General features: G+C 43.0%; 1 protein-coding gene across 1 annotated transcript in view; it reads right to left on the reverse strand.

Annotated features, from left to right (window-relative positions):
• SV2B (synaptic vesicle glycoprotein 2B) overlaps positions 1-23,074 on the reverse strand; it is a 75,601-nt gene that overhangs the window by 17,067 nt on the left and 35,460 nt on the right. Inside the window, exon 2 of the mRNA XM_053364769.1 lies at positions 21,813-22,693. Within this exon, the coding sequence (XP_053220744.1) occupies positions 21,813-22,305 (493 nt within the window). The 5' untranslated portion in view covers positions 22,306-22,693. The remainder of the gene's footprint in view (positions 1-21,812; positions 22,694-23,074) is intronic.

The raw sequence follows: 23,074 nt of genomic DNA on the forward strand, positions 1-23,074 counted from the left end.
AAGACAAAAATCAGATATATGTAGCCATGTTGGTCCAGAAATATGGATAAGGGAGAAATTTATTTATTTGTTGGCACGTTATTGGAAAATGACTTAATTTGCATACAGAATAAGAGAACAAGAAGAACATACCTTTAAAGAAGATTGGAAAATGCTTATTGAATATATGGGGGGGGGGATTGTGTACACTTGAAAACGTTGGCAGCATTAAGATAAATTCAACAGTGTAAACAAGTTTTGATGGATGTAATAATGGAATACTGAATGGTTTAGTTTATGTAAAATATGCAGAGATTTATGGTATGAAAAATGAACCATGGAAAGAGAAGAAAGGAAGTCACTGATACTTTAAGGTTGTTTAAATGAATATTTTAAATTGTAAAACAGAAAATTTAATAAAAATTATACACACACAAGAGGGAAATGACTTAATTTGTATCTAACCAAAGCAATATAGCTATCTCTTGAAATTCTGGAGTTTGCAAGGTAGTCCTCCAACTCCCCAAATTGCATGCAAAATAGTTAAGGGGAGATGCACAGCAGTGTATTAGTGATAAGGGTGTTGCATAAATATTAGGGGAAATTGCTTGCAAAAATGCAAATATATTATGCAAATTTAGATACAATGAAAAATTTGCATGAAAATGCACGCTTTAAAAAAATAATAAGTAAAGCAATGCAAAAAGGGTGCAAACTGAATTTAAGACTGGAAAAAAGAGAAACTGAAAGAAGCCAAAATAGTCAGAGCAGGGGACTTCCGGTTAGCGCCAGCGCTTAATGGCGGATCTCACCCGGAGCTCCGGGAGAGGTCTGCTTCGTAGGTTCGGGTCCTGTCAGCTACGGCGGAGCGGGGACCCTCAAAAATCACAGGCGTGTTGCCTGTGAACCGGAGACTCGGCGGGCACCTTTGCGCCCCCCCGACGCTGTGAAATAGCCTTTTTAAAGGCTGCGGATCAGCGGAGGGTGTGAGGAGCGGTGCTGAGAGTCGTCTTCACCCAGCCTGCGAAGCGAAGCCGCGTCGCCATTAGCGGAGAGCGCTGATTTCTTCCGGCGAAAATTGGATCAAAAAAACAACTATCCGTGAGTAGGATTGACCGCTAAAATACAATTGGACATTAAAATTAAAGAAATTGGGTACCGAGACGGATAAGCACTAAAAAGGAAGTCTGCTTTCCGTTCTGTAGCAAGATCAAAGCGAAAGGCACTCTAGCTGTAACTGCTTGAGAGGAAATTTGCGGAAATTAAGAAACCCACCACCAAAGCAAAGAACTCCCTCCCCGAAGGCAGAAGGGGGGGGAAGAAGATTTTAAAGCGTTTCTCTGCCAATTTTTAAAGAACTGAGTTAAATATCGCTGTTCTTATACCTGGGATCGGACTGCCGGAGGAAAGGAACCGGCTAAGGACTGTTGCTATAAGAAGGTTAAAAAGTATCTTTAATTGACTTTGGTTACTCTCAACTTGAAATATTTATTTTGTTGCATTGTAAAGTTACTTATTGGACATTATTGACTTGGATCCCTTAGAAAGAGAAAAGAACAATTGGAAGGGACTAGGAAAACTTTTGTTTATTTTTAAGAGAGTGTGGGACTATTTGGAGAAGTAAAAAATTGACTCTGCGCCCTCTAGAGGATTTACAAATTGTTACAGCAACAAGTGAAGTGTAAAATTTGAGAACTTTTGTTTGACAGTTTAAGAGTGTGGGAATGACCTTGACTAAAAGACTTTGTTATGGCAGATGGTAAAGACAAAGGGGATTTACAAGAAACAACTTTGAGATCTGGCAAACAATATAAAATTGACTCTTTCATGCAGAGAAGGGCTTCTGTATCAGGAGCCTCTGGAACTACAGCTGCTCCAAAGGCAAGAGTGAAAACAATGTCTACAGAAGAATCATTTGCCAAGGTACTGGAGAAGATAAATGACTCTTTGGAGGAACTAAAAAAGCAAGGTGCAGAAACTAAAGCACAAGTGGCTGAAACTAAAATACAAGTTGCTGAAACAAATAAGAAAATTGAAGAAATCTCTGGGAAAATTGATTCAAATACAAAAAGTATAACTGACCTTGGGAATAAAGTGAACTCAAATGCAGAAGCAATTGGGAAAATACTGGAAGAATCATCTACAACAAGAAAGATAGCTGAGGAAGCTAAAGAAATTGCAACTGCTGCTGAAGGAAAATTTCCACCAGTGTTTAAGAAACTAGACGAATACGAACTGGCATTTTCTATGCAGGATATGCAACGCAAGGAGAGGAATTTAAGGATCAGACTTGTGCCGGAAAAGGAAGAAGACAACCTGGTGGACTATTTGACAAAAGAATTTTCTGACTTTTGGAAGCAGGAGCTGGATAAAGAAGAATTTAAGATAGAAAGCGCTTTCAGACTGGGAGCAAGGCAGAGGAAGAATCGACCCAGAGATTGTCTTATAACTCTAAGATCAAAGGAGGAGCGAGACAAAATATTGAACCTGCATTATCAAACAACCCTTCGAATTGAAGATTTTCATATTGAGATCTTCAAAGACATTCCTAAGAGTATCTTGGATGCAAGAGGACACTACAAGGACTTGGTGATACTGCTGAGAAGGAACTACATACCATTCAGGTGGGAGTTCCCCCAAGGCCTGTCTTTTAAATACAAGGGGAAGAAGAGAAGAATAAAGACTGTGAGTGATAAAGACAAGTTCTTGGGAGAACACGAAGAAGACCTACAGAAAGAGACGCATCCAGGACAAGGGCATCCTTCATTAGATACGGATACGGAACCACCGACAAACGAAGAACAAAAATTGGGAGCTGTAGGAGGAAAGAGTAAATAACCCCATCATGGACCTGCAGCTTCTTACCTGGAATTGTAACGGTTTGAACATCCCTAGAAAGAGAAAAAATATATTTCATGCTTTGAAGAAAGACCAATTGGACCTAATTTGTTTACAGGAGACCCATGTGACAAGAGCTCATAGAAAGTTATTAATAAATAAAAGATTGGGACAAGAATTTATTTCTTCAGACAGAGTAAAAAAGAGAGGAGTGGTGATTTATGCAAAGGAGAAGCTGCAACCTAAACAAATTTTTAAAGATGATCAAGGAAGATATTTGGCAATTGAAATTCAATTTCAAGGAGAGAAGTATTTGATAGTGGGAATTTATGCACCAAATGAAGGGAAAGCTGAATTTTTTAAGAAGCTGCACGAGATTTTGATGGATTATATGGATTACAAATTAATCATGATGGGAGACATGAATGGAGTAGTTTCAACAAATATGGATAAAGCACAAAGACAGGTTGTAACAAAAGATGGAAGACTACCAAAGACCTTTTTTGAAATGACTGACAATATGGACTTGATCGATATATGGAGAACAAAACACCCATTAGAAAGAGAGGGAACCTTCTTTTCTGAAGCCAAAATGACATGGACAAGGATCGACCAAATTTGGGTGACTAGCAATATGGCGCAGAACATAAAGAGAGTGGAAATCTGCACAAAAACTTTCTCCGACCATAATGCAGTAAAGATGGTGATGAGGCAAACAACAACTGGCTCCTTTAGATGGAGAATGAATGACACCTTACTTAGAGATGAGGAGATTTGCAAGAAGGCCCAAAAAACTTTGAAAGACTATTTTGAAATTAACCTCAGGACTAAAGTAGAAAAAAGAATAGTATGGGACGCAAGCAAAGCCGTGATGAGAGGGTTTCTGATACAACAAAATACATTGAAGAAAAGAAAACAAAACGAGAGGAAGGAAAATTTTTTGGAAAAGATAAGAGAAGGGGAAAAGAAACTAAGATTGAAGCCAAAATCACAAGAGATTCTAAGAGAAATTAAATTTTATCAAACACAATATATGGAACTGACGAATCAAGAACTAGAGTGGAAAATTAAGCAAATGAGACAAAAGACTTTTGAATCTGCTGATAAATGTGGCAAGCTACTGGCTTGGCAAATAAAGAAGAGACAAAAACTCAACACGGTAACAAACATAGAAGTGGAAGGAAAGAATATAAGCAACCCAGCTGAAATTAGAAACTGTTTTCAGAACTACTTTAGACAACTTTACACACAAGGGCCGCAAAAAGAAACAGATATACAACAATTCCTCGAGAAAAATGGGCTGAAAAAGATTTCGCAGGAAAGTAAGACAATTTTGAACCAGGAGATAGCAGCACAGGAAATAGAAGATGCCATTCAAAATATGACGTTGGCCAAATCACCTGGACCGGATGGACTGACTTCCAAATATTACAAAGTTTTGAAGGAAGAGCTTATACAACCTTTGAAGGAAGTCTGCAAGGAGATCATGGCGGGGAGAAGGGCACCCGATACGTGGAGAGAGGCCTATATTACACTTATACCAAAGACAGAGACTGAAAAGACCCAACTTAAGAACTACCGACCCATCTCGTTACTAAATGTGGATTATAAAATCTTTGCCGATGTTTTAGCAAAGAGACTGAAAAGGGTTTTGATGGAGGAGATTCATGGAGACCAAGCGGGCTTTCTCCCGAAAAGACATTTGTCGGACAATGTAAGGAATATAATTGACATTTTGGAGAAGTTGGAAGTGAACATAAATACTAAGGCTGTTCTGATATTCGTGGACGCCGAGAAAGCCTTTGACAACATTTCTTGGAGTTTTATGTTGAAGAACCTCCGGGGGATGGGGGTAGGCCAAGGGTTTGGGAATGGTATAGGTGCAATTTATTCTGAACAGAAAGCAAAATTAATTGTAAATAATGTGGTTACAGAAGAGTTCAAGATAGAAAAAGGGACACGACAGGGGTGCCCTATCTCCCCATTACTTTTTATATCGGTCCTGGAGGTTTTGCTTAATATGATTAGGAGGGACCAGTTGGTTAAAGGGATTCAGGTCGGAGCTAAACAATACAAACTGAGAGCATTTGCAGATGACCTAGTACTTACATTGCAAGAGCCAGAAGCTAGTACGAAAAGAGTTTTGGAAATAATCCAAGAGTTTGGTCAATTGGCAGGATTCAAATTGAATAAGTCAAAAACAAAGGTATTGGAGAAAAATCTAACACAGATTGAAAAAGAAAGGTTTCAGAATGAGACGGGGTTGTCTGTGGTTAAAAAAGTGAAATATTTGGGGATAAACATGACAGCTAGGAATGTGAATCTATTTAAAGATAACTATGAAAAAACTTGGACAGAAGTGAAAAAAGACTTGGAGATTTGGTCAAATCTTAAGCTTTCCTTGTTAGGTCGAATTGCAGTTATAAAGATGAATGTATTGCCAAGAATGTTGTTTTTGTTTCAAGCATTGCAAATAATGGATAAAATGGACTGTTTCAAGAAGTGGCAAAAAGACATATCTAAATTTGTCTGGCAGGGCAAAAAGCCCAGAATTAAATTTAAGATATTAATGGACTCAAAGGAAAGAGGGGGGTTTGCCCTGCCAGATTTTAAACTGTACTATGAAGCGGCAGCTTTCTGCTGGCTGAAAGAATGGCTGCTTCTTGAAAACACAGACATTTTGGATTTGGAAGGTTTTAATAATATTTTTGGGTGGCATGCATACTTGTGGTATGACAAGGTTAAAGCACACAAAAGTTTTAAAAACCATATTGTCAGGAAAGCATTATTAAATGTCTGGGTCAGATATAAAGATTTGCTGGAAAGTAAAACTCCAAGGTGGCTGTCGCCAATGGAAGCTAAGGCAGTTAAAAAGTTAAACATGGAGTCTAAGTGGCCAAGATATTGGGAAATTTTGGAAAAGGAAGGGGACAAACTGAGATTGCAGAGTTTTGAGAAATTAAAAGGGAAGGTGAGAGATTGGTTGCACTATCATCAAATAAATGAAGCGTTTAAAGTGGACAGTAAAATTGGCTTTCAGGTGGAAAAATCAAAATTGGAGACAGAACTGTTAGAACCCAGTACTAAGAATTTGTCAAAAATGTATAATTTGCTGCTGAAATGGAATACAGAAGATGAAACGGTTAAATCAGCTATGATTAAATGGGCTCAGGACATTGGTCATAATATTTTGTTTGCTGATTGGGAAAAGTTGTGGACCACCGGGATGAAATTTACGGCATGTAATGCCTTAAGAGAAAATATTATGAAAATGATCTATAGGTGGTACATAACCCCAGTCAAGCTTGCAAAGATTTACCATTTGCCTGACAATAAATGTTGGAAATGTAAAGAAAAGGAAGGTACATTTTTTCACCTTTGGTGGACGTGCCCGAAGATTAAGGCATTCTGGGAAATGATCTATAATGAACTTAAAAAGGTATTTAAATATACTTTCACCAAGAAACCAGAGGCCTTTCTCTTGGGTATTGTTGGCCAAGGGGTGTTAAAGACAGATATAACTTTTTTTATGTATGCTACAACAGCAGCTAGAATACTTATTGCGAAGTACTGGAAGACGAAAGATCTACCCACACTGGAAGAATGGCAGATGAAGGTGATAGACTACATGGGTTTGGCAGAAATGACGAGCAGAATCCGAAACCAGGGAAGAGAAACAGCGCAAGAAGAATGGAAAAAATTCAAGGACTATTTAAAGAAATATCACAAAGTTAATGAAAGTTAGAATGATGATGGACTGAAAGTAAATGGTTACTATTAGTAATGGTTAAGACAAGGAGAACAAGGAAGGTTAGCTTAAACTTAAATTAAAATAAGGGAAGATTTGCTGAGTAATTGATAAGAATTTGGAATACAGAAAAGGGAGGCATGAGGAAGTCGGGGAAGGAAGGTATAAGAAATTAGGATATGAAATGGTACATGTTTTTTGTTTTGTTTTTGTTTCTGTTTTTGTATGTTTATGTATGTTTATGTATGTTATGTTTATATGGAAAACTTTTTGAATAAAAATATTATAAAAAAAAAAACAAAATAGTCAGAGCAGGCCTGCCAAGGTAGGTGCAGAGGGGAAGGGAGAAAATGGACTGGGGTGTGTGGTTCCAGCTAGGGCAGGTTGTTTGTGTGTGTTGTGGGCAAGCATGAATCTGCCCCTTGAGGGGAAAATTTGATGGTTGGAAGGTATGCATTCACTGCTCCACCCCTTTTTGCCTCTGCCCCCACCTATCACTGACATGTTGCCTACCTGGGAAGTTGCCTACCAGGGGAAGTGGCCCTCATGCTGAAAACATCTTCCTATCCCTGCTTTGCATGCAGAAGTTCCCAGAATATGGGAATCTTGGGTAAAAAGGATGTTAGATTGCAAGACTCTGCACCCAAGACTGCCATGAGCTGTTGTGAACTGCAAAAAATAGAAGTGCCACATTTATTGGGCAAATGCTCTGAGTGAGATTACGTGCCCACAAGAGGGCGCTGCGAGCTGAGTCATCAGCGACGCCTTGCCTGACTAGTTGTTGCTACACTCAGAGAGATCAGAAATGCCGTGAGCCTCAGGCGGCCTAAGCAGCTTAAGGGCGCACGTGTCCTCTGTACGTGCCACCAGTGACGGGGGCAGGTGTTTGGCATCTTAGCCCTGCTAACTCATCCCAGTGCAACTGGTGCTGCAGGAAGATCAGCAGGGAAAGAGAGTTCAGTTGTGTTGAAAACCAGGAGGTGGGAGTTTTAAAAGGGATGTTAATATGTCTCTTTGATTCTGTGATTGGGTGGCAAGCAATAATTTTAGGTGTTTCTGATGGATCCTGGAGAGGGGAGAAAATGTTAATGTTGAATCAGTTGCTTGGAAAGATTACCAAGTTTCTTCCTTCAACACTTCCCTATTCGATCCTGGATTTTGGAAAAAGTGCTAAAGGAGGGGGGGCAGACTGTAGGAATGGGTGCAAAATTCAATTTCCCAGCAATCACATCTTCCTTCCTTCTTTCTTTTACAGCAAGCAGCTAGTCCTCAGGTCTATAAAGATACCGATGAACGTGAAGTGAGTGAGCAATTCCCAGTGGCCAAATCCTGATCTCCTCCAGCCTGGTGGTCCAGCATTGACAGGTGGGCAAGAACACTTGCCTGCCAATCATCTGACATTATAATGATGTCAGGTGATTGATTGGTAGCTAGATCCCACCCACTCACCTTTCACCGTTGGCCCTGGGTGGTGAGGTTCAGGCAACCTCCCCACCCCCATTTACACATGTTCAAGATGTGTGTGACTGCACACATGCACATCGCGCAAAAAATGGAAGTGACCTGAAGATGTCACATAAAGGGTAGAAACAGGTGGCGGCAAAATGGGGTGTTTGCAGATGGTGGGAGGGGATGAGTGTTCAGACCCCTGGGCTCTCACCTGTGGGGTGCCTCAGGGTTCTGCCCTCTCCCCCATGCTTTTCAACATCTACATGCAGCCGCTGGGAGAGATCATCAGGGGGTTTGGGCTGGGTGTTCATCAGTATGCGGATGATACCCAGCTCTACCTCTCTTTCAAATCAGAACCAGTGAAGGTGGTGAAGGTTCTGTGTGAGTGTCTGGAGGCGGTTGGAGGATGGATGGCAGCTAACAGATTGAGGCTGAATCCTGACAAGACAGAAGTACTGTTTTGGGGGGACAGGAGGCGGGCAGGTGTGGAGGATTCCCTGGTCCTGAATGGGGTAACTGTGCCCCTGAAGGACTGGGTGTGCAGCCTAGCAGTCATTTTGGACTTGCAGCTGTCCATGGAGGCGCAGGTCGATTCTGTGTCCAGGGCAGCTGTTTACCAGCTCCATCTGGTATGCAGGCTGAGACCCCATCTGCCCACACTCTCACCAGAGTGGTGCATGCTCTAATCTCCTGCTTGGACCACTGCAATGTGTTCTATGTGGGGCTACCTTTGAAGGTGACCTGGAAATTACAAATAATCCAGAATGCGGCAGCTAGACTGGTGACTGGGAGTGGCCGCCGAGACCATATAACACCGGTCTTGAAAGACCTACATTGGCTCCCAGTATGTTTCCAAGCACAATTCAAAGTGTTGGTGCTGACCTTTAAAGCTCTAAACAGCCTCAGTCCAGTATACCTGAAGGAGCATCTCCACCCCCATCATTCTGCCTGGACACTGAGGTCCAGCGCCAATGGCCTTCTGGCAGTTCCTTCTCTGTGAGAACCGAAGTTACAGGGAACCAGGCAGAGGGCCTTCTCGGTAGTGGCACCCGCCCTGTGGAACACCTTCCCACCAGATGTCAAAGGAAAAAACAACTACCAGACTTTTAGGAGACATCTGAAGGCAGCCCTGTTTGGGAAGCTTTTAATATCTGAAGGACGATTGTATATTAATATTTTGTTGGAAGCCATCCAGAGTGGCTGTGGAAACCCAGCCAGATGGGTGGGGTATAAATAAAAAATTATTATTATTATTATTATTATTCAGTGGTGTTTCAAATATACACATGATTTCACATAAAGGCAGCCCTGTTTGGGGAAGTTTTTAATGTTTGATGTTTTATTGTGTTTTTAATATTCTATTAGGAGGCACCCAGATGGGTGGGGTATGTATAAATAAGTAAATAAGCAAACAAGCTTGCAGTGCCTTGGAACGTAACCCCTGCGTAAATGGGGGATTGCCTGTACTGCACAAGCTCCATTGACCTCCCCATGGATCAGCTGCAATTCCAGCCTGATTTCTGCAGGGCGTGGGTATGCCTGGCAGCTCCCAGCAGGAATTGACTGGTGTGCCCAAACCAAGCAGGATTGAACTAGGGTTACCAGATGTCCCTGTTTCGTGGGGACAGTCCCCGGATTTCATCTAATGTCCCCGGGAAATGCAGCAGCGGCGGTCTCAGCATCCCAGAGCAGTTGGCTCTGGCTGGCTTCAGGAGCTGCTCTGAAGTCCCCATATGATGGTGGTGCAGGGGCTCTAAGATGCAGCTTCCGGGCTGCCTCCACCTTCCCTGACCCCAGCAACTAAGCTGTGAAGGGAGGCTTCATGCTGCCTATCGGAGCAGCCTCCCAATTCCTACTGAAGTCCCTGCAGCACAACAATAATAATTGATAAGAGAAACAGTGGATGATTTCATAACAAAAGCCTTTAAAGCTCATGGTAATCAGACCTTGGAGGAATCCATAAATACTGTAATTTCTCCTAATAAGAATGTAAGCAAATCCCTTCATAGTGAATCACACAGTATTTAAGCTTTTCAGGATATTGGCAGCAAGCCAGCTGCAGTTCCCTTTCATTTATTCATTATTCCACTTTTTTTCCAAGGGGATTGTTAGTCAATGGATTGATCATGCATGCAACTATAGACGACACACAAGCAAACACATCCATTACAGAGTGTATTCTGCAATGAGATCTTGAAACTCAATTCACAGCTGGTTTGTAAGTTGTATGCATAAAAGGGTCCTGATCACTGTATGGATTATTGGACCCTGGGGATTGGCAATTGGCAACCCTCAAGGTAAATTCAGCCCTTGGAGAGATGCCATCTGCCACTTGTCCCTCTCCCTATTGAAGTGGCCAGCCGTCATTGCTGTTTGGTGCTTCTTGGATGTCTTTTTGAGACAGGGGTGGGCAGAAGTCAGGTTGGGATGTCCTAGTAGAAGTCTGCAAGATTTTCAACAAACTGGCTTCCAACACCAGTTGTTTAGCAACAGTAACATCAAAGGGGCTTTCTTCCTGGGACTGTTGGCTCAGCAGTTAGCGCATGAGACTCTTAACCTCAAGGTCATGGCTTCAAGACCCACATTGGGCGAAAGATTCCTGCATTTCAAGGACTTGGCCTACATGACCCTCAGGATCCCTTCCAACTCTTCAGTTCTATGATTACCCCATAAGCTAGGCAGCTAAAATGATAAAAGATAGCCAGAAGAGGCCTTTTTCTGTGACCTCAGTTCTGTTCTAGTAGACAATGCAGAGCTTAAGAACATAAGCCTGCTGGGTCAGTACAATGGGTCAGCATCCTGTTTTCACAGTGGCCAACCGGATGCATGTGGGAAGACTACACGCCACATTGATGGATCAGTGGTCTAACTTGGTGTGAGATTCATGGGGGATGAAGCTATCAAAGGCTACTAGCCGCCAGAGCTGTGTTCTCTCCTCGTTTTCAGAAGCAGCGTGCCTCTCATTATCAGCTGCTTCGAATTGCATGGGGATAACTCAGGTTTGGGTCCTACTTGCAGGCTTCCCATTTAGGCATCTGGTTGGCCACTGTGAAAACAGGGTGCTAGATTAGATGGGCCTTTGCTCTGATCCAGCAGCCAGGCTCTTCTCATGTTTATGTGCCAAAACTCCATTCCTCAACCTCTGCCCCAACCCCTCTCCAATACAGGGATAGTGGCCCACTGGTCAGGGCTGTTATAATGTTTACTGGGTGGGTGGGGACACTGGTGTCCTCCAGATGTTGAACTCCAGTTGCCATAGTCCCAGACAATTAACCATCCTGGCTGGGACTGATGGGAGTTGGGATCCAACAACCTCTGGAAGTCCAGAGGTTTGTCTCCCTTGGTTTGTTGCAGTTTGCTTTGTGTGATGCCTCTGGCTTAACCCCTTAGGCTTTCCCCCTACACACACAACATGAAACTAAACCAAAGTTTGCAAATTCATCCCTTGTTACTCATCCTTTCCCCTCCTTCTTCTCCCTCCCCTACTGTTGAAAAATAAAATGTAAGTACCTTGGGGCAGAGACAAACACCTATTGCTTGTCCTACTCTGTCAAACACTGTCAACAGTGAACTGCCGTGCACAAAATATAATTATGTGAAGCACCTTTTTCAGTTAAGACAGCTGCTGGGAGCTGTTGCCCAAAGTATCTGGAGGGCACCAGACTGGGGAAGTGCTGTACAGAAGCATCACCTGATGCCATCAAGGAAGTTCATGCATTCTGCCTGAGTTCACGCTCTTGCTCCCAGATTAAAAACTGAACAGCCAGGCTGGATAAATTGCTTTCTGCAGAGAAAATCCAACTTCCCAGCTGTTCATCCTAAGCTCCTTAAAAATGGAAGAACACACAAACGTATCTGATCCAGTGAGCCAACCCATCCATTTTGCTTTTAACAAAAGAACATGTTCTCATTAGAACACTAATGTGCTTCCCTGGCAGTCTATGTGGATACTGTCCAGGGTTGTTGTCAGGGAATAGTCTAGGGAGCCTGGGTCTTTTGTGCAATCTCCAGCCCCTTCCCCTACTTGTGGGCTTCCCACAGCCACTTGGGGATTATAGGATGCATGAATAGATGGGTCTTTGGTTTGATCCAGCATGGCTCTTCTTATGTTCTTGAAGTCCCAGTTCAAGTCCTGACACCTCCAAATAGGGCAGCAGAGGTCACTGTCTGAAACCCTGGAAAGCCCCTGTCCCTGGGAGGGTTATCAACATCTGGTGCTCTCCAGATGTTGGGCTTCCAACTGTCATCAGCTCTAGCCAGCATGGCTAATGCTAAGGGATGCTTGGAACTGGTGTGCCACAACATCCGGCTAGCTCCATGTTGGCTATTCCTAGTTGGACCAGCGGTCCAATTCAGTGGAAGTATGTTCCTAAAAGGAGGGTGGTTCTTCTATGATTCAGCACATGCTTCGCATGCAGAAAGGGAGGGGGTCCTCTTGTCCTGTTTATTGGTTTCCCAAATGCATCTGGATAGTTAAATGGGCCTTTGGTCTGATCTGCCAATGCTTTTCTAATGATCTCAGAGGTCAGCAACTGGAAAGTCTTCAGCTTCACATGGTCCCCTGAGTGACCCTATTTGGCACTCTGATCTCCCTCTGCTCTTATTACTTTTCCTGGTAGACATGCGGGTGGATGGAGAAGAAAACCTTCCTTCCTCTCACTAACATCCCTCGGTCTCCTCTCATCCCCTCTCTCATTTACATCATGAGCATGATGGATACATTTCAAAACAAGCTGGCCTCCCTCACATTACACGTATTTTTGCATGAACACCAGGACTTCCTAGAGCAGGGTTTCCCAAACATGGGTCTCCAACTGTTCTTATCATCCCTGACCTGGTCCTGCTAGCTAGGGATGAAACAGCTGAAGACCCAAGTTTGGGGAAACTCTGCTTTAGAGGTATCTATATTTTGGGGGTAGGGGCTGGGGGCCCCTATGTCTCAAAAGCATGGGGCCAAAGAGTGGATCTGAGTGCAGCATGCCTCCAGCAGCTGGCTCCTTCTCCTCCTCCTTCTGCCATGGAGGGGAAGGAGGGTCGGAACACCCTCTTGCTGGTGGTAGCACCAAGAGAAGGTGGAAGAGGAGCTGCAGGCTATTGAGCCATGTGGCTTCTGCATTTGGCTCTGCCCCAAGCTCCTCCGGATGTCCTGACCTCATGCATGTGACGTCAGGACATCGGTATGTCACAAACACGAGAAGAGCAAGATAAAAATGATTCACATAAATAAATTGGAATACATGCAAACATACATAGGCCACAGCACACTGACTATCAGCTCTACAAATAGATTTGGGTTAGTTATATGCCCTTGAGGCCAGCAACCCAAGTTCAGGACCCATTTTGTTATTTATTCAAAATCCTGCCGTATATATACTTTGTATCGACATCGAGCAGTTATGAAAAATCTCCCTAGCCAGGCATAGCCTAAAGAACTTGCGTCATTTGAAATTTCAAGGTGGGTGGGAACAGAACAGGGCAGATTTCTGGAGGAATGTTATTTCTACAATCCAAGTTTTCTCCCCCACTCATGCTGTGTGGCACATTGAAATGACTAATTATTCTAACTAAGCATAGGTTCGTTCTTCGTCATTTTATTCTGTGCAAGAAGCCTGGATGGGGGGAGGGCAGCTGCCTCTTGCAAAATGCAGGGGAACTTATTCCAAACTGGCTGAGAACAGCATCTATGCTTAAACCAGCCACTTAAGTCACTTGAAATCCAATATAAATTAATAGGGATGGGCTATCCTGAATCAGCTCTTGCCTGCTCTGTTTTTTTCCAGCACTGCTATGCTGAAAATCCCTCCTCCAGCCCTCCCACCTTCCCCAACTATTTTTCATCAATTAATGGAACAGGAAATGGCAATCAAACATTATCAAAGGTGAAGAGAAAAAAATGGTGAAATTCTCAATGGTGGGGTTTGATGTTTCATGGTATTTATCTTACATTTGAAGTGGCCAAATGGTGTTTGTGAATGTCCTTTCTTTATCCTGCAACTCATCTCATAAGACCATAAGAAGAACCTGTTGGATCAAGCCAGTGGCCCCTCTAATCCAGTATCCTGTTCTCACAGTGGCCAACTAGATGCCCTAATGGGAAACCCACAAGCAGGACCCAAGCACAAGTACACCTTCTGTGGCTTCCAGCAACTAGTATTCAGAATTATTATCATGTCCAACCACGGAGGCAGAGCATAGTGGCCTTAACCTCCATCAATTTGTCCAATCCTCTTGTAAAGCCATCCAGGCCAGTGGCCATTGCTGCCTTCTATGGGAGTGAATTCCATAGTTTAACTATGTATTGTGTGAATAAATATGTCCTTTTACCTGTCCTGAATCTCCCAACATTCAGCTTCCTTGGATGTCCATGAGATCTAGCCTTATGAGGGAGGGAGATGATAGATAGATGATAGATAGATAGATAGATAGATAGATAGATAGATAGATGATAGATGATAGATGATAGATAGATAGATGATAGATAGATGATAGATAGATAGATAGATGATAGATAGATAGATAGATGATAGATAGATGATAGATATAGATAGATGATGATGATAGATAGATAGATAGATATAGATAGATAGATAGATAGATGATAGATAGATAGATAGATAGATAGATAGATAGATGATAGATAGAGAGATGATAGATGATAGATAGATGATAGATAGATGATAGATGACAGATAGATAGATAGATGATAGATAGATAGATTATAAGGTAAAGGTAAACGTACCCCTGCCCGTACGGGCCAGTCGTGTCTGACTCTGGGGTTGCGCGCCCATCTCGCTTAAGAGGCCGGGGGCCAGCACTGTCCGAAGACACTTCCGGGTCACGTGGCCAGCGTGACAAGCTGCATCTGGCGAGCCAGCGCAGCACATGGAAACGCCGTTTACCTTCCCGCTAGTAAGCGGTCCCTATTTATCTACTTGCACCTGAGGGTGCTTTCGAACTGCTAGGTTGGCAGGCGCTGGGACCGAGCAACGGGAGCGCACCCCACTGCGGGGATTCGAACCGCCGACCTGACGATCGGCAAGTCCTAGGTGCTGAGGTTTTACCCACAGCGCCACCCGTGTCCCTAGATAGATAGATATAGATGATAGATAGAGATGATAGATGATAGATAGAGAGATAGAGAGATACTTTCTCCATGCCGTGCCTAATTTGATAAACTTCTACCATGTCGCCTATCCTTTGCATTTCCTTTAAACTAAAAAGTCCGAAATTTTGCAACCTTTCCTCATAGGGGAGTGGCTCCATCCCCTTCATCATTTTGGTTGACTTTTTCTGAACCTTGTCCTCGTCTACAAGATCCTTTATAAGGTGAGGTGACCAGACTACAGGAATTCCTTTCCTAATGATCTCTCTAGTGCTCTACACTCTGAAGCCTTCCCACATCCTTGCCTCCCCTGAAATCCCCCTTGCACTCAGCAGGCCTTTCTTGTAAAATATGGAGCCTGCCACAGTGCCATTGACAGCTATTCATTGCTGTTTTGAGTAGTCTTTAATCATTATTTTTTAAGAAATCAATTTGGAAAGATTTTATTTTTTAAGAGGTAAAACTACAGACTTAAAAACAAAACCAGTGAGTACACTGCTCTCAGGAGCTCAGGAGCCACCCTTCCTGGCCTTTTTGCTCTTCCAACAAACTTCAGGGGAAGTCTATTTAGATAAGGTACTGCCTACTTCCCTGGTGGGCCTACAGAAGGCTTCAGTTGGCTGTACAGCCCTGCAGACATAACCCATGGATTTGCGCCCCCTAACCCATGGATTTGCGCCCCCTAACCCTAACCCCCAGATGTTGCGCCCGGTGCGGCCGGCCCCCCCTGCACCCCCCACGCTATGCCACTGAAAAGGCCTATTCTCTTTTGTCATGCTCTGGACCTCTCATGGAGGAGGCACCCAAAGAAGGCCCTCAGATGGTGATTGTAAGGTCCAGGTTGCGTCATATGGGAAGAGGGGGTCCTTTGAGGTATTGCGAGCCTATGGCATTTAAGGCTTCATAGGTCAAAACCAGCAATTTGAATTGGGCTCTGAAACTACAGTGGTACATCGGGTTAAGAACTTAATTCATTCTGGAGGTCTGTCCTTAACCTGAAACTGTTCTTAATCTGAGGTACCACTTTAGCTAATGGGGCCTCCCGCTGCCACCGCATCGATTTCTGTCCTCATCCTGAAGCAAAGTTATTAACCCAAGGTACTATTTCTGGGTTAGCGGAGTCTGTAACCTGAAGCGTCTGTAACTCAAGGTACCACTGTAATATGCAGCCAGCACAGGATCAGTGTAATCTGCTCAAACCGTCTTGCCCCAGTGAGAATCCTGGCTGCCAAATTCTTCACCAGGCTGAAGTTTCTGAACCATCTTCAGAGGCAGCCTCACGTATAACACTTAACTTTAGGCTACCCTGTGCAGACAGAGGGCCACCAGCCAAAGGTGATGGAAGGCACTGCACACCACTGCGGCTACCTGAACCTCAAGCGACAGCAAAGGATCCAGAAGCACACTGAAGCTACACAGCTGCTCCTTCAGAGGAGGTGTAACCCAATCAAGAGCAGGCAACCTCCCATCTATCTGGTTTAGGGAACAACCCACTAAAAGTGCCTCAAGTCTTATCCCGATTGAGCTTCAGTTTGTTAACTCTCATCCAGACCATTACCAAGGGAAGACATCCATTGCCCCACCTGGAAAAGTAAAGTAATGTGTCATCCTATGCCCTTTTAAAATGTGTTTTTTTGGGGGGAGGGGGCTATTGGGATGTTGTTTTTATTTTTATTATGTATTTTGTGGTTTTTATATCTTGATTTTATTCTGTGAACTGCCTTGAGACCCCCAGGTATAGGGCGGTATATAAATTCAATAAATCATCATTATCATCATCAGCAGCAGCAGCGTATTGCTCACAACATACTCCAAAACTCTAGATAACCCCACTTGGTGGTTTCATGTAGATGTTAAACAGCATGGGGGATAAAATTGAACCTTGAGGAACCCCACATTGAAGGCTCTACTGGGCCAAAGAGCACTCCCCTCTTGTTCATTTCAAGTTGGTAAGCAAAAAATAAACCCTTTTTAAAAAATGTAAGATTAGCATTGGGTTGATTGGACTGCGACTTTGCATACACCTGAGCTTTAATGTAAGTATTACTGTCTTTACCCTGTGTGTTTCCCTCTGATTTCACTACTTTCACTCCACACACACAATGCATGAACCTGCTAGCTCAGAATAATACTTTGTGCCTCTGATTCTGACCTAGTCCACAAAAGCTTATGCCATAATGAAATCTGTTCGTCTTTAAGGTGCCACAACACTCCATTTTTCAGGCAGAACACGGAAAGTGGCACCAACTTCCGGTAGAACACTTTGCTGGTTTGCAGTAGACCAGAGACGGCTTCTTATTCCTTATTATTTAACAATAGCAACAAAACAACTTTCCACAGAATACTGAAACAAAGAAAACTCCAGGAGTGGACTTGTGCAGGAAAAGGCTATAAGTTCAGTTCAGTTCTGATGTCAAAAAAACCCAAATACCTGGGCTCAGAATGTGTTCAGAGACACAGCGGTCTTTCATTCTAACTCTCTGGTTTTTGTACCTAACTTTGGAGTTCTGGTAAAAACATAAAGTAGGTCTGACAAATCTGAAGTCTGCGCCCTAATCAGCTGACCTAACAATGGTTTCTAGTCTTCTCTACAAAGCTCTTCTCCACCACCACCACCATCTCTCTCTCTCTCTCTCTCTTCATTTTTTCCACTGCCTCAGTTCAGCCTTGGATGGAGATTCTTTTTCATACTCACAGCCTGATCAGTGCAATCCTGCCAGGGCCACACATAAAACAATGCTGGGCAGACTGTTCTCTTAGCATTGGGCTGAAGGAGACAGTGACATCTGGCAGATTGGAACACAAATAATCCCAGCAGGGACAAGCAAGCTGGGCTGAATCGCCCCTGCCAGGTGCGGAAATATCCGACTGATTTATGAGACTCTGAAAGGGAGAGCATAAAAATGGAAAGGCCTTGGATTTGCTAGCATTTCTTTGTTTGAATAAACAGAGCTGGATGCAAACTTAAAGACCTGCTGCAGCCTAGGTAAAAGAAGAAAATGAAGTAGTGCAACCTGAAATCATATGTTAGTGGTTCAAGGTGCAATTCGGGGGGGGGTCAATTTACTTTGAATTTAAAGGCAAACTGACCTAATTCACACTTTCCAAAACAATACAAGAAATGAAACACAGTCACCATATGGTCCACCTTTCAAAATTCACACTTCTCTGAATTTTGTACTACACTTCTCCAACCTTGCAACTTTTACAAAAATGCATATATTGGGGGAAGGCATGCACTGGAAAAAAATACTGAAAGTAATTTTCGAAAGTGTTATATTTGGGGAAACTGCTTGCCAAAAAAATATATGTGTAAATGACTCAAAACTGAATACAGAAATGTATTTATCAGGGAGAAAATGCACTAAAATGCAGCCCAATTTTCATTTACAAATTGTTACAGGAACTGTTTTGGGGAAAGCCATGGCTGTTTAAAGTAGCATGATGCTGCTTCAGCTGTATAGTGCAGATGTGGTAAGATAGAAAGATATAGAGGGATATCCAACAAAATTATACTCATAGTAGACCTACTGAAATTTATGGACCCAAGTCCACTTATTTCAATGGGTCTATTCTATGATTTAGTTGGACACACACACACACACACACACACACACCTCTATCTATCTATCTATCTATCTATCTATCTATCTATATCTATTGATACTTTTAACGGTAGCAATTCCACTGTGATGGTAAATCCTCTCCATCAGTAAAGGATTGATTAAGATGTTTTCTAAAAAGAAACGGATCCCTTTAATTATGCTTGCTTTTTTTTTTACAGAAGACCTTTTGTAATTATTATTATTATTATTATTATTATTATTATTATTATTATTTATTTGTACCCCGCCCATCTGGCTGGGTTTCCCCAGCCACTCTGGGCAGCTTCCACAGAGACCAAAAATACACTAAAAGGAACATTTCATTGTTCCTTATTCTAACAAAGATCCATTGGAGTCAGCTCTTTCCCTCTTTCCTTCTTCTCTCCCCACACTCACAGCCCATCTTAAGTTACTCACTTTGTCTTTCTTCTCATGTCCCCCTCCTTAAAGGTCTGGGCAAAGAGAGGCCCTTCTCATGCATTAACATGAGGACAAAGCCAGAAGGCTGACTCCTCTCCAGCTGGAACAGAACCAGTCCTGCCTCCTAATCAAAAATATGGCTTGAAAGGGGGCCAGGGGAGAGTATTATACCAAATGAACTCCCGGGTGTGAAAAAGAGGCAAGGAATAAGAAGCCATGCACGTCTAGCACTGAGATGCAACAGTCATTCAAACACAATAATGGAGAAAGGGTGCAAACTGATCTTAAGGTATGGAGATTGAGTAATGGAGAGAAACTAAAATGGACAGATTTAACTATCTCTTGCTACAACAGGCGAGGGAATCCAAAATCCACAGTAGGGCAATACTTTGACTTTGACTTTGGGGGTGGGAAATCAAAATGCAGAAGATATATATATATATATATATATATATATATATATATATATATGCATTTTGCAGGGTTAGGCCTTGGCGGTGGCAGCCTCTCCTCTACCTTGCCTGTTCTCCAGCAGCCACTGTGAGCTGCCGAAGGGAGGAAGCTGGCAGCAGCAGCAGCCGTGGAGAGGCAACAGGGGAGCTCATTCACAGTCACCACTGCCACCCCTGCCACTTAGGACAAGCACTGGCTCATCCACCTCCCTGGTTGCGATGGCACTGGTGGGGGAAATAGGGACATTCTGGGATCAGATCAGAAGCCCTGGTGGGTTTTGTAATTCCGGGACTGACCCTAGAAAATAGGAGCACTTTGAGGGTATGGATCATAGCCATCATGGCCGAATCCTCTTGGAGACAGAGAACTGGGCCAGATGGTCCCCCGTTTCATCTGATCAAGCAAGGCTCTTCTTTTCTTTTCTTTTTTAAAAAAATATTTTTTAAAATGCTGTTTAATTTGTGGAACAGCATCTTCAAACTACAAAAATTATTTGAACTCATTGAACTTGCCATGTTTGGAAATTGGAAGAGGGAAGATGGGGCAAACATATTTTCACACATTACTAAATATTTAATATTTTACCATGGAGAAAAATATCTGCAGTTTGGACCTGTGCGCCGTGAAAAAATGCAAAATGTTCACTGTGAGATATGCAGTTTCTCTTCCCCCACCCCCACCCCCAGGAGAGAGTGAGAAGGAGTGGGGAAAATCTATTTATAATATCAGGCCATCTGCTTTCTTGTTTAGTCAACTCCCTGGTGTGTTTGTGTATGTCTTGTTGGCATGATGGACAATCTAGCATATACATTGTACGGATTGTTGGAAGCGCAGCAGCAGGGATCATTAGGCATGTGACTTAAGGGTTAATTCTGTTACTGTTAAAGTCAGCTAGCCAAGAGGAGGATGGGTGAAAGTGTTGCTTAGCAATCAGAAAGAATGGTAAGATCTTCACACTGAGGTAGCACACACTCCATTGGCTATGTAGTTCTGAGGGAGATTTTCCTATGTGTGTTTGGCTGAATGTCTTCTTGCTATATACAAGGCTTGAACTAATAAAGTTTCCACACACGCTCACATACCTCTCTCTATCCTTCATCCAGGCAACTAGCAAGCATTCTCAGAGTTCAAGGATACATTCCACCCTGGCAAAAACACTCAAGGAGTGTACAGAGCCTGGCCTGAAGAGAGGGATGGTGTCCTGGGAATATTTCTCAAGGGCAGTTAGCCTGGCCGCTCTTCTGTTTTACTTGGTTAGCAGCTGGGATCGAGCTGAATACCTGTTGATTCCTGTCATATGTGTCACACCAGATTTCCCAAACAGAGTTCTGTTCATAATCTTATGTAGAATTTGGTTTAATGAACCAGCCCAACCTGCCTGAAACTTTTCGAATACCTTATCAACAATCAACCTTACAACAACTTACGTTTTTTCCATAGATAATCACTTCAGGATGTTTCATGGAAAGGAAGAAGGAAGGAAGGAAGGAAGGAAGGAAGGAAGGAAGGAAGGAAGGTTAATTAAAGCAGGGGTGGGTAACCTTTGACCCACAGGCTTAAGATGGTCTGACCAGCATCCTCAATTGGCCTGCGAGGCCATTTCAGCCAAGCCACACCTAAACCCGATATATGTATATACATATACAAGTGCTGCACAAAGGGCTTGTTGGGTTCCATTGGTGAGAAGAAACACTCCATTTTGATAAAAAGCATTTCCCCCCTTCCTAAGGAGGAGGTTTATATTCAAAGCACTTCCTCCAGCACTTTGAATGTAAATTCCTTTCTCTGCAAAGACTGCAAAGGGCCCCCATTAATTGACCACCAGCTGATTACTGGTAACAGTGAGGTTCTTTGAGATGCGCCCTCATGCATCTTCCAAAGAGGTTGTGTAATAGCAATGTCTTCTGAACTTTGGCAGGTGTCATTATGGTACCATATGATTGGCATGTCCCACCCCCTGTCAAAGTTGGCCTGTTACAAGTAGGGAAAGAGAAAGATCTGCCCTCTCCCCCCACCCCACCCCAAAATTTTATCTGGAAGGAGAAATTTTTGATGAAACCACCAAGAGAATGTTCATTCAGCTTTGACTCCTAGTGGGTCTGCACCCTACTGGGAGCTGGAGGACATTAAGAATCAAATAGAGGATGCTATTCCAAGCAGTTTCAAATTATCCTACAACTAGCCTCATGGCATATGGCTGAAGAGAAGAGGGACTTACCTAGCATTCCTTTGTTGGAGCGTGACAAGCACATATCCTTCTCAGCGCTGGGTAGAACAAAGCCAACCACAAAGACCTCCACCCCATCTGCCATCAGTGCCAAGCCAAGGACAGTAAACAGCATCCATTGGAAGCGTCCATGACCACATTCCTCAATGATGTTTTCGTACTGGTGGGCCAGCTGCTCCTCATCCTCCATCTTCTCCGCCATGAGGTCGGCGTGGTCTCTGAACTCATCAGCCACCTCTGGGGCTTTCTTCTTCTTCTGCTTCTTGAGGTCATCTGGGTGAGGGATGCCCTGGTACTCTCCTTCATAGACTTCATCATCTTCATCGTGCCCTTCGGTAGCATCGCTTTGAGCATCTTCCTCTTGAGCTGGCTCCTCCCCACCTTGATAATATCCATCATTGGGAGCATAACCTCCATAGCCGCCATCTTGGTACCGGTAATCATCGGAAACTTGGTTCACTTTGTTTCTTTGGCCATCATCCATTTTGAGTCTATATGTCTAGATATATCTAGCACAGTGTGTGGTTTTTATACTCTAACGTACTCTATGCTATTTCTTTTTTTAGTTGTACAATTTGTGCTGTTAGCTACACAAGCATAGCTTCTCCTTTGGAGACTGTCTTGATGTGCAATAAAAATGCCACGATTCTGAGAAAGCTCTCTGCTGGCGTTGTTGTTAATTAGGAACGGTATCCTCCCAGAGAACCATTGTATAGTACTTTAAAAAATATCAGCGCTGCCTTATCATCTGTTTTACTTCTCTCAGCTATCAAGAGATATGGAAGGGATCAGCAATTTGGTATGACCAGGTACTGTTGGGGTTTGGGAGGTTGTTGACTTTGCTGATTCATTCTGCCATGGAAGGTCAAGCCCTGGGGAAGAAAAAGAAAACAACAATGACTTGAAAATGCAAGGAAAGGTCTCAGCAAAAGGCAGGCTGCATCTGATGGCAAGCTTGTTTTTAATTGCAGAAGCACATAAAAGAACACAATATTATGGCACACAGACATAAAGGTGCCTTTATCTTATTGGTAGAGACAGTAAAGGAATTCATCTGGTTCATTATTTTTTTTAAGAGAACCACCTATTTTGCACTTTTCAGCTCTCACCTCAACTAGCGTATAAAATGCATATAAAATGAATATTTTGGGGCTAAGATGCATACCAAAAAAAATGTGCATTTTAGGAAAGTGTCCATATGTTGCGAAGGGAAATGCATATGAGCACAACACAATTTTTCATGCAGATTTTTT

The sequence above is a fragment of the Podarcis raffonei genome, chromosome 14, assembly GCF_027172205.1.
Source record: "Podarcis raffonei isolate rPodRaf1 chromosome 14, rPodRaf1.pri, whole genome shotgun sequence".
Taxonomy (NCBI): domain Eukaryota; kingdom Metazoa; phylum Chordata; class Lepidosauria; order Squamata; family Lacertidae; genus Podarcis; species Podarcis raffonei.